Genomic DNA, 12,294 nt, shown 5'->3' with positions numbered 1-12,294 from the left:
TGTTGCCGCATGTGCCAAACCAAGCATTCAAGCATTGGTTGTTGGCCGGCCATTCCACTCGACGGCACAGCCCTCCATGGCACGCACCCGCCGTCGCGAGACCTTTGCAAGCTACATTTACAAGGTGTTGAAGCAGGTATGGGTTCCATGTGGGTGATGGTTGGGGTGGGTGGGTGACGGTTGGGGTGGGGTGGGGGGGGGGGGGGGGGGAGGGGGAGGGAGGGGGTGGCAATGGAAGCCTGTCTTTTTCTTTCGACACGCAAGCAAACAGGCGACACACACTACACGCGCGACAATTGCAACAGGCGCATGTCACGCGCATACACACACATACGAAAACTCATACAAAAGGGGGGGTGCGGTGCTGGTGGCGGTGACGGTGGCGGTGCCGGTGCCGGTGGCGATGGGAATGGCGATGACGATGGCTCGGTGCGGGGCTGGCTATGATCGGGATGGCTCGAATGCGGGGCTGGCTCGATCCCGGGATGGCAATGATCGGGATGGCTCGAATGCGGGGCTGGCTCGATGCGGGGCTGGCTATGATCGGAATGGCTCTGGGCCACAACTGGACGTGCTAACCACGTCCGGGACGCTAGGTCCATCCGGATGCAGGCATCTCCAAGCAAGGCATGACGATGGTCAACGCGTTTGTGTTTGACACCCTGCGGCAGATCGTGGAGCTCGCCAGCAGAATCATGCCCATGATGGGCAAGACTACTGTTTCGTCGCGCGAGATCCAGACGGCAGTCAGGATTGTCATCCAGGGTGAGCTGACCAAGCATGCCGTTGCTGAAGGCTGCAAGGCTGTGACCAAGTTCTCAGGCTCTGGCTCTGGATACCGGTCGACAACGCGCTCGACTCGCGCCGGCCTGCAGTTCCCGGTCGGCCGCATCCACCGGTACATGCGGGCGATAGTCATCGGCCGGGTCAGCGGCAGCGCACCGGTCTACCTCGCGGCCGTCCTCGAATACTTGGTTGCCGAGATCGTCGAGCTGTCGGGCAACGCCGCCAGAGCTGCCGGCCGAATGCGGATCACGCCGATCGACCTCGAGACCGCCATCGGCGCCGACGCCGAGCTCGCCGCCCTCGTCGGCAACTCGCTTGTGCTGCGCAAGACTTGGAAGTCGGTGGCGCAAGGCGGTGACGCGAGCGACAAGCCGTGCGCCTCGTCTACCACCGCCAAGCCACCCAAGGGCTTCACCACTCCGGCGGGCGCCGCGGTCGCCGCGCTCAAGCTCTCGCGTGACTCGGCCCGCATCGAGCACTTTACGCTCGGGCTCTACGATGACGTCCGCGAGCGGCTCACCACCCGCCTCAACACGCTTCTCGGCGTAGTCCGAATCCTCGTCGAGTACCGCCGGAAGAAGACTATTTCCCAGGAGGATGTCATTCTCGCCCACATGTTTGTTGAGGGCTCGGTCCCGTACCTCCGCTTTGAGCCCAATGCTGTGACCAAGCAGCTGCCGCCTTCGGGTCTGCCCACAGCCTACGCCTCAGACACATTCATCGATCCAGAAGCGCTGAAGAGCATCGTGAACGAGCTCGTCGCCAGTGCGCTTGACGACTTGTATCTCAAGCTGAAGATCAAGGCCGTCGCGAGGACGGCGCTCGTCGAAATTGCCCACTCGTGGCTCGTCGCCGAGGAGGCCGAGGTGGCGCGGACAGCTCAGCAGGTCGCCCGCTCGCCGTCGCTCGCGGTGATCTTTGACACCTTTGCCGATGGCTCTGCCCAGACTAGCTCTGCCCGGCGAAACACCGAGCTTGTAGCCGAGATCGACAGGCTCCGCGCAAAGGCGTCGACGCTCCCTGCCGCCACCGCTGCCCAAGTTGCCGAGTCTCTCCGACAGGTCATGGCGAGCTTGCACTCTGACCAGTAAACCGCTTCCTCTCTGCTGCTGCACACAAAGACGCGCGATCAGACGAGTAAAGCCCTGCCCTGGACCTGCGGGGTCATTGCTGCACTTTATCGGCGCGTCACTCGGCAAGGATCTTCCGCAGCTGGTCCTTCTGGCCCGACGAAAGGCGGGCCGGCATGCGGATGTGGACGGTGACATACAGGTCGCCGCGGATGTCAGGCGTCTCAAAGTGCGGCATGCCCTCGCCGGCGATCTTGATGACCTGGCCTGGGCGGGTGATGCCGACGTTCTCAAGGTCAACGGTGTGGCCGTCAAGGTGAACCAGCGGAGTCGAGAAGCCGACAAGCGCGTCGAGGAGCGAGATTGTGGCCGAGGTATGAAGGTCGACCTGGTTGGCGTCACGGGTAAAGGTCGGATGCGGCGCGGTCTTGATGACAAAGATAAGGTCGCCGGGCACCATGTCGGGAGCCTGATCGGCCTCCATGGGGAACTCGACCCGGTGGCCGTCGGGCGTGCCCGACTCGAGCACAATGTCGATGACCGACGAGCCCGGGACGACCTTGCGCCCGCGACAGGCGCGGCAGACCGACTTGACAATCTTGCCTTTGCCGCCGCACTTGTCGCACGTTGTCTGCATCTGCTGGACAAAGCCCGGCGCCATCTGGTGGCGGGTAATCTTGACGCCGCGGCCGCCGCACACTGGGCACGTCTGCACGTCGTCGGGATCCTCGGCGCCGGTCCCGTCGCACTCGGGGCAGATGACCTGCTTGGCAAACTGCGCCTCGAGCGCGGTGCCCTCGTAGAGCGCGTCGAGCGCGACCTCAAACTCGATCTCGATCGACGGCCCTCGCCGCTCCTGGTTGCCGCCGCCGCCGCCGCGGTTGAAGCCAAACATGTCAAACGGATTGAACCCGCCGCCATGGCCCGAAGCCGCCTGCTTCTCGTGCTTCTCCACGGCCTTGACTCCGCCGCGGTCGTAGATCTGCCTCAGCTTCTCGTCGGTGAGGACCTCATACGCCCGCGCCGCTTCCATGAACTTGCTGTTTGCATCCGGATCATCAGGGTTCTTGTCCGGATGCAACTCCCGCGAGAGCTTCCGATACGCCCGCTTGATCTCCCGCTTGCTCGCCTTGGCCGTCACTCCGAGCACTGAGTAGTACGACGGCGTCCTCGCCTCGCTCGTCGCCACCAGGCACGCCACAACCACCGCAACCACGCACACGCACCATGCCACCAACGTCGTCCGCGTCACCCGCATCTTTGTGAGCTCAGTGAGTGAGTATGAGGCGGTGACAAAGTCAGAAGAAGTGTGGTGCGAGTGGGGAGCCGAGGCAGCGGGTGGAGGGGGATCGGACTGAGGTCAGAGAGTGTGTGGCTTGGCGTCGGTTGGTGGTTTTTCATGAAGGTGGCTTCGAGAGGGAGAAGGGGCGGGTGGGGGGTGGGCTGTCTAATTTTTTTGCTACGGCGCCCGGGGCTTTGACAGATCCCCCCCTGGCTTGACCTCGCTCCGCCGCCCACACTCAACACCTTGCTCGCAACGCTCACGTCTCCCCAATAGCGGTGGCATGGCACGCAACAAGCCCATTATGGCATGTATTGTCATTGCCATAGCTGCAGTCGTCGTTCTCCAGCTGAGAACGCCGACGCTGTCTGCCTCGTCGCAGGCGAGCACAGCGCAAGGAAGCCGACAGTCATCGCAGAGGATACAATCACATCGTGCTCCGCCCACTCCATCCGCTCCGCCCACTCCATCCGCTCCACCCGCTCCATCTACCCCGCCCGCCCCGTCCGCCCCGTCCGGCCCGTCCGTTCATTCAAGGCCTTTGTCGCCGGCAAGCACGGCATGGGGCGCGTCGCGGGCTGGACTCGTCCTCCCTCCGCTGAACCTGTACCAGCGGGTGGTGGACAACTGGTCGAGTGTGTGGGAGATGCATAATGTTGTCCTCCGTGGCGATGGCAAGATCGAGCTTGGTGGCCTCTCCGAGTCGGACAGAGCCGAGATCGACGCCGGTCTCGCCGACGAGACTCTCATCCCGTACAAGCTCTGGCCAGAGGGGCTGAGCGATCCCTGGCAAGGCCCAAAGACGGAGTCCATGGCCTCACGGCTGGTGCTCACCGACGATCCCGTCGATGAGGCCTTGTGCACCGAGATGCTCCCGCCAGACTCGACTGTCTTTATGGTCGCGCCGTGGGTCGCCGAGAACGCGTGGCACACGCACAACGACATCATCATGCCCATGTTCTTTAACGTGTGGCTCGCCGACACGCTCTCGTCCGACAAGGCTTCCAACAACGTGCTTTATGTGTTCAATCCCGGGCTTGCCCGCGCCGTCATCCGCGAGCTTCCAACCTTTCTCGAGCGCATCCTCTTTGGCGGCGGCATCCGCTCTACGAGCGAGCTCTCGGCATCGCCCGACGCGCGGATTTGCATTCCGCGGCTCCGCTACGGCCGCGGTCCGCTCTTGCTCTACCTCAACGATGAAGTCTTTCCAGCCCTGCGCGGGAAGCTCGGCTCGCCGGACACCGCTTGGCAGCACTTTTCGCCCGGCGAGATCACCACCGCGTATCGGGCTCACGTCTGGCAACAGCTCGGCATCGAGCCCAAGGCGCCGCTCGACGGCATGACCGGCATGGCAGGCAATGACCAAGTGCTCAACGGGAGTCGCACCATCCTCGTTCCGCGTCGCAGCTCACGGTCGTTCCGCCTTCCCGACGGCGAGGACGCGTTTGTCGACGCCCTCGCTGCGTATCCGCACCTGGACGTAGTCTCAGAGACCTTTGCCGGCTCGTTCACCGATACTATCACCCGTTTTGCTTCCGTCGACGTAGTGATGGGCGCGTCGGGCGCCGGACTCATCCACACGCTGTATGCACCGCCGCATGCGGCGCTTGTCGATCTGCGGCTCTCGGTCGGCTGCCAGCCGTCGTTCCACGCCGAAACCGCCCATCACGCCTCACTCCGCTACCTCGAGATTTGGGAGCCTGAATACGAGCCGTACTCGCTTGATCAGCTCGCCCGCGACTTGGTCGTTGTTCTCGAGCAAGTCTTTGGCCTCTGGTCGCGCCGCGCCATGGCAGGCCCATTCCTCTCTAACGAGGCTGCTGGCCTGCCTGCCTTTCTCGTTGGCGACGGAGAGAGCAAAGCCACAGCGACGAGTCGCTGCCGCCCATTCCCTGCCGAGTCGGGCATGGGGCCACGCGCGATGTGCTGGCACGTGCCGAGCCTATCGGTCCCAGCCACCTCGCGGGCTTTCATCACCCTTCCGGCGCCGCACATCCCACTCACGTGCTTTGGCCGTGACCGCGTCGTGCTGCCGGATCCGGACGACCGTGACACCCGATTCCCGCTCGTCGACATTGCTCCCGGTCGCGACGGGCTCACGCCCCGCCTCTACCCTGCTGTGACCGTTACCGACGAGTCAGCCGCGGCCGGTAGGTAGTCTACAAGAAGTGTTAATTCGGGAGAAGAGCAAGAGGAAAGAGCAAGCAAAGCGAGGACGAGAGCGCTTAGGCCTCGACCGCCTCGTCCTCAACATCGTCGGCGCCTTCGTCGTCCGAGTCGTCGGACTTGTACAGCAGATCCTGGACCTGCTTAAGGAACGGGATGTCCTCGTCTTCGTGGGCCTCGGCAAGGATCTCAATGTCGCGGAGCTTGCCAAGTAAAAGTCGCGCTCCTTCTCGAGCGCGTCGGTGTTGAGCTCGAGGTTGGCAACCTGCTCCTTGAGCGCCTCGATCTCAGCGGCGTGCTTGGCCTCGAGCGCAGCCTTGACCTCGTCGATCTTGGCCTTCATGGCTGCAGCTGAGATGCCCTTGGCGCCCGTCGACGGCGGCGGAGCGTTCTCGTTGCGAGTTGCCGACCGGCGGGCCGACGAGCCCGGTGCCTGGCCCGGGCGCGGCCGCGAGCGCGAGCGCGAGCCCGACGCGCCGGGCGCCCTGCTCGACGACCGCGCCTTGGCGTTGGCCTGGCCCTTGCGACGGGCGAGAGCCTTGTACTCGTCGGCGTTGGCCGCGTAGTTGGCGTCGAAAAAGTGCTTGAACCACTGGAAGAACTCGAGGTTGTCCATCGGCTTGCCCTTGACGAGCTTGTGCGCGTCGACCACCTTGGGCACGTTGTTCTTCTCAAACACAGACTGCAGAACCTTGTAGTTCTTGAGCTTGTCATACTCGTACTTGGCCGAGAAGTTGACCTTGCTCATCGGCACAGTGCCCGGGAAGAGCATGTCGCACAGCTGGCAGAACGCAGCGCCTGTCAATCCACCGTTGTCCATCACGTCGGTGAGTACGTGTCGGTGACCACTCCAACTCATCGCGCGCCAAACACTGCACAAACTTTCAAATTTTCCGCGCGCCTACACCACCACCGCCACCCTTCCACACACCCTCCCACACACACATATACACCATACACACTCTACAGCTACGTACCGTTCGAAACCTCCTCGATCTTCTGGTATGACAGGTCGAGGGTCTCGTTAAGCCAGCCGAGAAGCTCGGACCGGGAGACGTAGAAGGCACCAGAATGCAGTCCTGCGGGAGACCGAGGGGAAGGACGTGGGCGGTGAGTCGTGGGAGGGGGGGGGGGGGGGAGGGGAGGGAGGGAGAGGGGAGAGAACAGGGGTTGTAGGGGGGGGGAGGGAGGGGGAGGGGGGATCGTACCTGCGGAAACACCCTGCATTGTTGTACGGGGAGAGGGAGAGGCGTGTTGTGTGTCTGTGCTGGTGTTTGTCGCCAACTGGTCCGGCGTGGGCTTTTCGCCTCGTTCGTTCCTTCAAAGGTTTGTTCGATCCTTCATTCGTCGCTCGTCCTCAGTGACATGAGTGACAGCAGAGACGCGGTCGTGGCCTGTGATGGGAGCCATTGGCATCACGCCAAGCTTCACCATGCCGTCATCATGCCACCATGGTCACTCATCATACAAAATCCGCTCCCGGTCCCCTCCACATCATCTGAGTAACTAAGCATCTGGTTAAAGCAAGGACACTCTTCGCCAACTTTCGGCCATTGTTGCCCCGCGCACATCGATCACACTCTCGTGGTATCCTCCTCCTCCCCCCCCCACCCTCGCCAGCCATCAAATCGCATCATCTGCCCCTCTTCCCTCTATCTCCCTTCCTCTCCTGATACCTATCCACGCCCCATGACGCCATGACCGCTTGCTGTGCCTCTTTCGATGTAGACTCATCCCCACATCGCTTCTATCGTCATCATCATCGGGAGATCCGGTCCAGCGGCAGCGAGTCGCCCAACACCCGTCGTTGCGCGCAACAACCATGTCGGCTCGTGGCGGGTCAGACCGCAACCAGAAGGTAGGTCAGGGTGGAGGAGAGGATGCAGGGTAGTCAGAGTGGGAGGGAGAGGAAGAGGAAGGAGCAGAACTCACCGCGAGCCGGCGGCTCGGCGAGAGGGCGCGAGACAGCGGCGTGGGCTGCGCAAGATCAAGTTCTACTGCCAGATGTGCGAGAAGGAGTGCTCGGATCGCAACGGGTTTGAAGCGCACTCGCGGTCGGCAGGGCATCTGGCCAAGATGGAGCTGTTTGCCGCCAATCCGGAAAAGTATCTCGCCATGTTCTCGGACCAGTTTGAGGCCGACTTTATGGAGCTGGTCAAGTCGCGCCATCGCGGACGCAAGGTCCTTGTCAACTACGTCCACAACGAATATGTGCAGGACAGATCGCACGTGAGGCTCAACGGAACTCGGTGGAAGACTCTCGACGAGTTTGCCCAGCACCTGAGCAGCAAGGGCATTGTCGAGCTCTCCTACGACGACGACGGCAACCCGTACATCAAGTACATCGACGTCGCTGTGCTCTCGGCCCGCGAGAAGCACGCCGAAAAGGAGCGCAAGCGCAAGGCTCGCGTCGCCGCCAAGCTTGAAGACCAGCGCCGCTCCGCCATGGAGGCATCCGTTGCCGCTGCACGCGCCGCCGGCTCGCTTGCCGGCCCAGTCCTCGAGCTCGCTCGCCCGCCGGACTCGGACACCATCTCGGTCGCGCTCCCAGCAAAGGCTGCGCAGCCTGCGCCGTTGCGTGGCCCGGCTGCGGCTCTCGATCCACTTCAGCCGCCTGCACCACTTCGTACCGCTCCGGCTACGCTACCATCGGCGCGTCTCCCGGCCCACCCCAAACCGCTCTCCAACGTGGAGCGCATTCTGCAGGAAACTCGGGCGCGCGAGGCGCGCGACGCTGCTCGCGCGACCTGGGCTGTTCCAGGCGCCGTAGTCCGCATCCTCGACGCCTCGCTCGACTCGCTGTTCAAGGCCAAGGCCGTTGTTGTCTCGCGCCACGCCTCGCCGCGCCATCTCGTGGCCGTCGCCGTCGTCGGCACCCCGCCTGCCGATCGCGTTCTCGTCGACATCGACGAGGCTCTCCTCCGTCCGGTCCTCCCGCCCATCGGCAAGCCCGTCGTAGTTGTCCGCGGCGAGCACGCCGGCGAGCGCGGCGTCCTCGTCGACCATATGCCCTCCGACAAGTCGCTTGCTGTCCGACTCGACGCCACAGGCATAACTGTCCGCGGCCTCGGCTATGCGGCGGTGTGTAAGGTCCGCGCTCGTGGCTGATGAGGCTTTGCTGCGTTTACTTTACAGCGTCTTCTGCTTCTTCGTGGGCGACGCGTCCTCGTCCTCGTCGTCGTCCTCGTCATCGTCGTCTTCGGCCTCGGGATCAAAGTCATCATCGTCATCCTCGTCGTCATCACCGCCGTCGCTTTCGTCATCTGCGTCGTTGTCGTCGTCATCGTCGTCATCGTCGTTGTTGTCGTCAGCGCTCTGCTTCAGCGACTGGCGGGCCTTCTCGGCTGCCTTGCGCGGCGAGCGCTTGCGCTTGTTGGACGGCGATGACGAGCCGGCCTCGTCGTCGACCTCCTCTTGCTGCTCAACCTCCTCGACCTCAGCCTCGGCCTCTGTCGCCGCCTCTGCATTGCTTGTCTGTTTCGCCCAGCGTATAGCCCATGAGTTGTGACCGCAGCGCCCACTTTCACGACCTTTTTCGGTCGCGCACACTGGCACGTACCTTGACCTCTTGCGACGCGGGCGCAGGCGCTTCTTCGACCATCGGGGCGGAGATGGGGGTAACAGTCTCGACAGCAGTAGCCATTGTGTGCTTGTGGATGTGTCCGAGGGGGTTCTTGCCTGATTGTTGGTGTGGAGAGGTGTGCCCAGGTGAGAGTGGAAGGCCCAGCATGGTTGCCGGCCGGTTTTGTTCTCGGCGGCCAGGTCGTCAACTCGCGGGTTGCGGGGAGAAGCAGCCAGTTATCGCACCGCAACACACGTGGCGCATGTACTTTACAGTCACTAACACCCAGGCTTGCGTGTGTGACGATAGTATGCTATCCGGATGCAGGGGGGTGCTCGAAAGAAGAGAGTACCGCGAGAACTACGACCTTTTTTTGGACGCGGAAAACTGCCGGAGCACCGAGGTGCTCGCTCACCTGCGGGTACGCCACTTGCGGCTCTTGTGGCTGGTGTGCTTGCCGTGGCTGGTGTGCTTGCCGTGGCTGGTGTGCTTGCCGTGGCTGGTGTGCTTCGAGGTGTGGGCGCGGGACAAAATGCCTTTGACGGCGTCATGGACCCGGCCGGCGAGGCGGCGGCTCCACTTGTCGGCCGAGGCGCCCAGGTCGTCGGCGACGGCGGCAAGCTTGGCGCGGAGCTCGCGGGCACGGCGCTCGAGACTGGCCTTTGCGGCACGCAACTTGGTGCCCAGCGAGCGCGATGCGCGCGTGACCTCATCGGAGAGCTCATCTGAGGGCACGGCGGCGGTGAGCGCGGCGAGCGCGCCATCGAGGAAACTGAGCTCGACGTCGCGAAGCGCGGCTGTGGCCGAGTCGGCGGCGGTGTGGAGGGTGGCGGCGAGGTCTGCAACAAAGGTGGCGGCGAGGTGACGGGGGCGGCCTGGCCGTGCCTGCGCGAGCGCATATCCTGCGATCTGCATCAGCCTATCGCGCTTGGCCTCCCACTTTGCAGACTTGCGCGCGAGCTTGGCGCGGAGGCCCTCGATGTGGTCGAGGATGTCGGCGAGCTCACCGGAGGTGCGCGAGCCTTCGCGGAGGCTGGCCCGCAGCTCGGTGTGAAGCTCGTTGATGCGCGCATTGTACTTGGTGGTCTTGGAGCCGGCCTTGTGGGCGAGGAACTGAAACGAGGTACGGGTGGCGGCGACGACTGCAGCGGCCTGTGCGGGTGTGGCCGTCGCAAGCGCACGGCGGGCCTCGTCGATGTTGCGAATCTTGTCCGGCCGGGTCTGGAGCCTGGCAAGTACATCGGCGAGCGTCCATCGCTTGCTGCGCTTGTGGCTGGTGTGCTTTGAGGTGCGGTACGGTTTGCCATGGTGCTTGGCGCCGCCACGAGCCGGAGGCGGGGTCGGTGCCGGCTCAGGGTGACCGAGTGCCGCCAGCCGGGCGCGGATGCGACGGATGGCGGCCACAGTGCGGGCGAGGCTGTACCGGTTCTTCAGCGCCGCCACGAGATCGCGGCTCGGCTCGGGCGCGGCCGCGACCAGCTTGTCGGCGTTGGTGACGGCGGCGTCGAGCAGCGCGTGCAGCTCATCGCGGCCGCGCGGAAGCTCGCTCTCGCGCGGCGCGGTGACTGTTGGGGAGACCTTGGCTGCGGCTCGGACGACAGCACTGGCGAGCTGCCACACAGGCTCGAGCTCGGGCGCAACGAGCGCGGCGGCGTCGGACGCATCGTCGATCTGGGCTCGGAGCGAAACGGCGGCGGCCACCACCCCACGGTCGAGGAGTGCGCGAGCTGCAGCACCAAGCCCGCAACCCGACCGACGGCGGGCCCGTGCGGACCGTGGAAGCCGCGGAGGATGGCAGTTTGCATGTAGAGCGCAAGCACGTCATCGTCGTCGGTCTCGAGCTCGCTCACGGCCTCGTGGTACTCGTCGAGCACGCTTGCCAGCTGATTCCGAATCGCCGAGCGGCGGAGCGCATGCAACTCGCGGAAGACATCGGTGAGGGTGGCGACGATCTGGTGGCATTGCGGGGTGGCACAGAACGAGGCCGGCGGGTGGACGTCAAGTGCATGCACAAGCGACGGTACGGCATCGGCGTCAGCGGCCGAGCTCGGCGTGCGGAAGACAAGCAGCGCAAGGACGAGCGCTGCCAGAATGAAGCCAAGCTGGACAAGCGGGCGGCGTGGTTGCGACTGCGACGTCGGATGCGACTGCGGCTGTGGCTCCGGCTGCGGCTGTGGGAGACGGCAACCAATGCTTGACGAGCGGGCCCGCAGCGGCGGCGGCTGGTCGACGTCGTTCGCAGGCGGCGATGGCCGAGGCTGAGAGACGCGCAAGCGCAGCCGCTGATTCGGGTTGTACGTTGGCGAGTCTGGCGGACGATACGGCGGCAGCTCGTCGTCTGCGGCGTGGTTGCACTCTGTGTGACCATCTGCTGCGCATGGAGCGGTTGCTAGCTTGTCGACCGACGTGCCGGGATTGTCAGCCGGTGTTGTGGGGTTGTCGGCCACCGGACCATCGGCAGCCGCCACATCGGCGTCCGCTACATTGGCATCGGCAGCCAACTCATCGGCAGCCGCTACATCGGCATCGGCAGCCGCTACATCGGCATCGGCAGCCGCTACATCGGCATCGGCAGCCGCTACATCGGCATCGGCAGCCGCTACATCGGCATCGGCAGCCGCCACATCAGCAGCCACTACATCGGCATCGGCAGCCAACACATCGGCATCGGCAGCCGCCACATCAGCAGCCACTACATCGGCATCGGCAGCCAACACATCGGCAGATGACGAACTGCCTTGAGCTGGCGACGACGACCTCGAGCGGCCATCAGCGGAGCCCACCAAAGTCCATCCGTCATCCGACGGAGAAGTGGTACCAGAGGAGGTGGGAACAACGTCACCTCCCCCCATAGTTCTCGGAGCTATGCTACGATCCTTCTGAACTCTGCTCATCCACCACCATCAGCCACCCGTGAGCTTCCATGGAACACCCGAGCATGTCCCCATCCTGTGTTCTTTCACGACGTCAGCACCACCCTCCCTGCCACCACCATGCCCATCTGCCCCTTCCTCCACCCTACCCGCCCACCCACCCACCCACCCACCCGCCACCGCCTACCTCATACTGTCACATACCTCTTGGGTAAAACACTTGCTGGTGTCGAGTGGATGCGTGTGACGGCTCTTGTCGTGTCGTCCTCCCTCGCGTGCCTCTCTCTCGTCTTGTGCCGCTCACACCGACAGTGATGGACTGATGTGGGAGAGATGACCTCATCACCGGCTTGTCGTGCCTTCTCACCACGCTACTTGGTTTTGCCAACTCCACATCGCTGACCTCCAGCCACTGACCTCGCACCCTCATCGCTCCATGGATCTGACCTGGCCACTGACCTCAGTCTCTCCTCCTCCTCCCCTCCCCCCCTCCCCCACAGTAGCCGCCGCAGCCACCGCAGCCGCAGCCGCCGGGGCCACCATCGTCCAACCTGC

The 12,294-nt window shown here is 64.0% G+C and overlaps 7 protein-coding genes across 7 annotated transcripts; 3 read left to right on the top strand and 4 right to left on the bottom strand.

Moving 5' to 3' along the window:
- Nucleotides 1–63: 63 nt before the first annotated feature.
- Nucleotides 64–1,877, top strand: AMSG_00834 (histone H2A; the record flags this gene model as incomplete). Its single annotated transcript, XM_013907100.1, has 2 exons — nt 64–136; nt 597–1,877. The coding sequence occupies exons 1-2, from the start codon at nt 77–79 to the stop codon at nt 1,875–1,877; spliced, it is 1,341 nt and encodes a 446-aa protein (XP_013762554.1). The 5' UTR covers nt 64–76.
- Nucleotides 1,878–1,946: 69 nt separating this feature from the next.
- On the bottom strand, nt 1,947–3,157 carry AMSG_00833 (heat shock protein DnaJ family protein). The gene has a single exon (XM_013907099.1). The coding sequence runs from the start codon at nt 3,112–3,114 to the stop codon at nt 1,975–1,977; it is 1,140 nt and encodes a 379-aa protein (XP_013762553.1). The 5' UTR covers nt 3,115–3,157; the 3' UTR covers nt 1,947–1,974.
- A 627-nt stretch (nt 3,158–3,784) lies between these two features.
- AMSG_00832 (uncharacterized protein) lies at nt 3,785–5,521 on the top strand (the record flags this gene model as incomplete). The annotated part of the gene is made up of 1 exon (XM_013907098.1): nt 3,785–5,521. One exon carries the CDS (start codon nt 3,785–3,787, stop codon nt 5,294–5,296), a length of 1,512 nt encoding a protein of 503 aa, XP_013762552.1. The 3' UTR covers nt 5,297–5,521.
- On the bottom strand, nt 5,364–6,531 carry AMSG_00831 (autophagy protein 7; the record flags this gene model as incomplete). Its single annotated transcript, XM_013907097.1, has 4 exons — nt 5,364–5,507; nt 5,570–6,102; nt 6,282–6,383; nt 6,513–6,531. 4 exons carry the CDS (start codon nt 6,529–6,531, stop codon nt 5,364–5,366), a joined length of 798 nt encoding a protein of 265 aa, XP_013762551.1.
- A 595-nt stretch (nt 6,532–7,126) lies between these two features.
- Nucleotides 7,127–8,412, top strand: AMSG_00830 (HsKin17 protein; the record flags this gene model as incomplete). The annotated part of the gene is made up of 2 exons (XM_013907096.1): nt 7,127–7,162; nt 7,273–8,412. 2 exons carry the CDS (start codon nt 7,127–7,129, stop codon nt 8,410–8,412), a joined length of 1,176 nt encoding a protein of 391 aa, XP_013762550.1.
- Nucleotides 8,413–9,003, bottom strand: AMSG_00829 (uncharacterized protein). Its single transcript, XM_013907095.1, has 2 exons — nt 8,864–9,003; nt 8,413–8,778 (listed from the first exon to the last, which is right to left on the bottom strand). Exons 1-2 carry the CDS (start codon nt 8,945–8,947, stop codon nt 8,434–8,436), a joined length of 429 nt encoding a protein of 142 aa, XP_013762549.1. The 5' UTR covers nt 8,948–9,003; the 3' UTR covers nt 8,413–8,433.
- A 244-nt stretch (nt 9,004–9,247) lies between these two features.
- On the bottom strand, nt 9,248–12,064 carry AMSG_00828 (uncharacterized protein). The gene is made up of 3 exons (XM_013907094.1): nt 11,944–12,064; nt 10,641–11,752; nt 9,248–10,593 (listed from the first exon to the last, which is right to left on the bottom strand). The coding sequence occupies exons 2-3, from the start codon at nt 11,716–11,718 to the stop codon at nt 9,278–9,280; spliced, it is 2,394 nt and encodes a 797-aa protein (XP_013762548.1). The 5' UTR covers nt 11,719–11,752; nt 11,944–12,064; the 3' UTR covers nt 9,248–9,277.
- Nucleotides 12,065–12,294: the final 230 nt, after the last annotated feature.

The sequence above is a fragment of the Thecamonas trahens genome (genome assembly GCF_000142905.1).
Source record: "Thecamonas trahens ATCC 50062 unplaced genomic scaffold supercont1.3, whole genome shotgun sequence".
In the NCBI taxonomy this organism is placed as follows: domain Eukaryota; order Apusomonadida; family Apusomonadidae; genus Thecamonas; species Thecamonas trahens.
This window is presented reverse-complemented; position numbering and strand designations above follow the sequence as displayed.

Bases quoted from the DNA above. Each gene is read 5' to 3' on its own strand.
- AMSG_00833 (XM_013907099.1), bottom strand. From the start codon at position 3,114: ATGCGGGTGACGCGGACGACGTTGGTGGCATGGTGCGTGTGCGTGGTT.
- AMSG_00829 (XM_013907095.1), bottom strand. From the start codon at position 8,947: ATGGCTACTGCTGTCGAGACTGTTACCCCCATCTCCGCCCCGATGGTC. The intron at 8,779-8,863 runs GTACGTGCCAGT...TGGGCGAAACAG, and splicing joins CCGCGTCGCAAGAGGTCAAG to ACAAGCAATGCAGAGGCGGC.
- AMSG_00828 (XM_013907094.1), bottom strand. From the start codon at position 11,718: ATGGGGGGAGGTGACGTTGTTCCCACCTCCTCTGGTACCACTTCTCCG. The intron at 10,594-10,640 runs GTCCGCACGGGC...TTGGTGCTGCAG, and splicing joins CATCCTCCGCGGCTTCCACG to CTCGCGCACTCCTCGACCGT.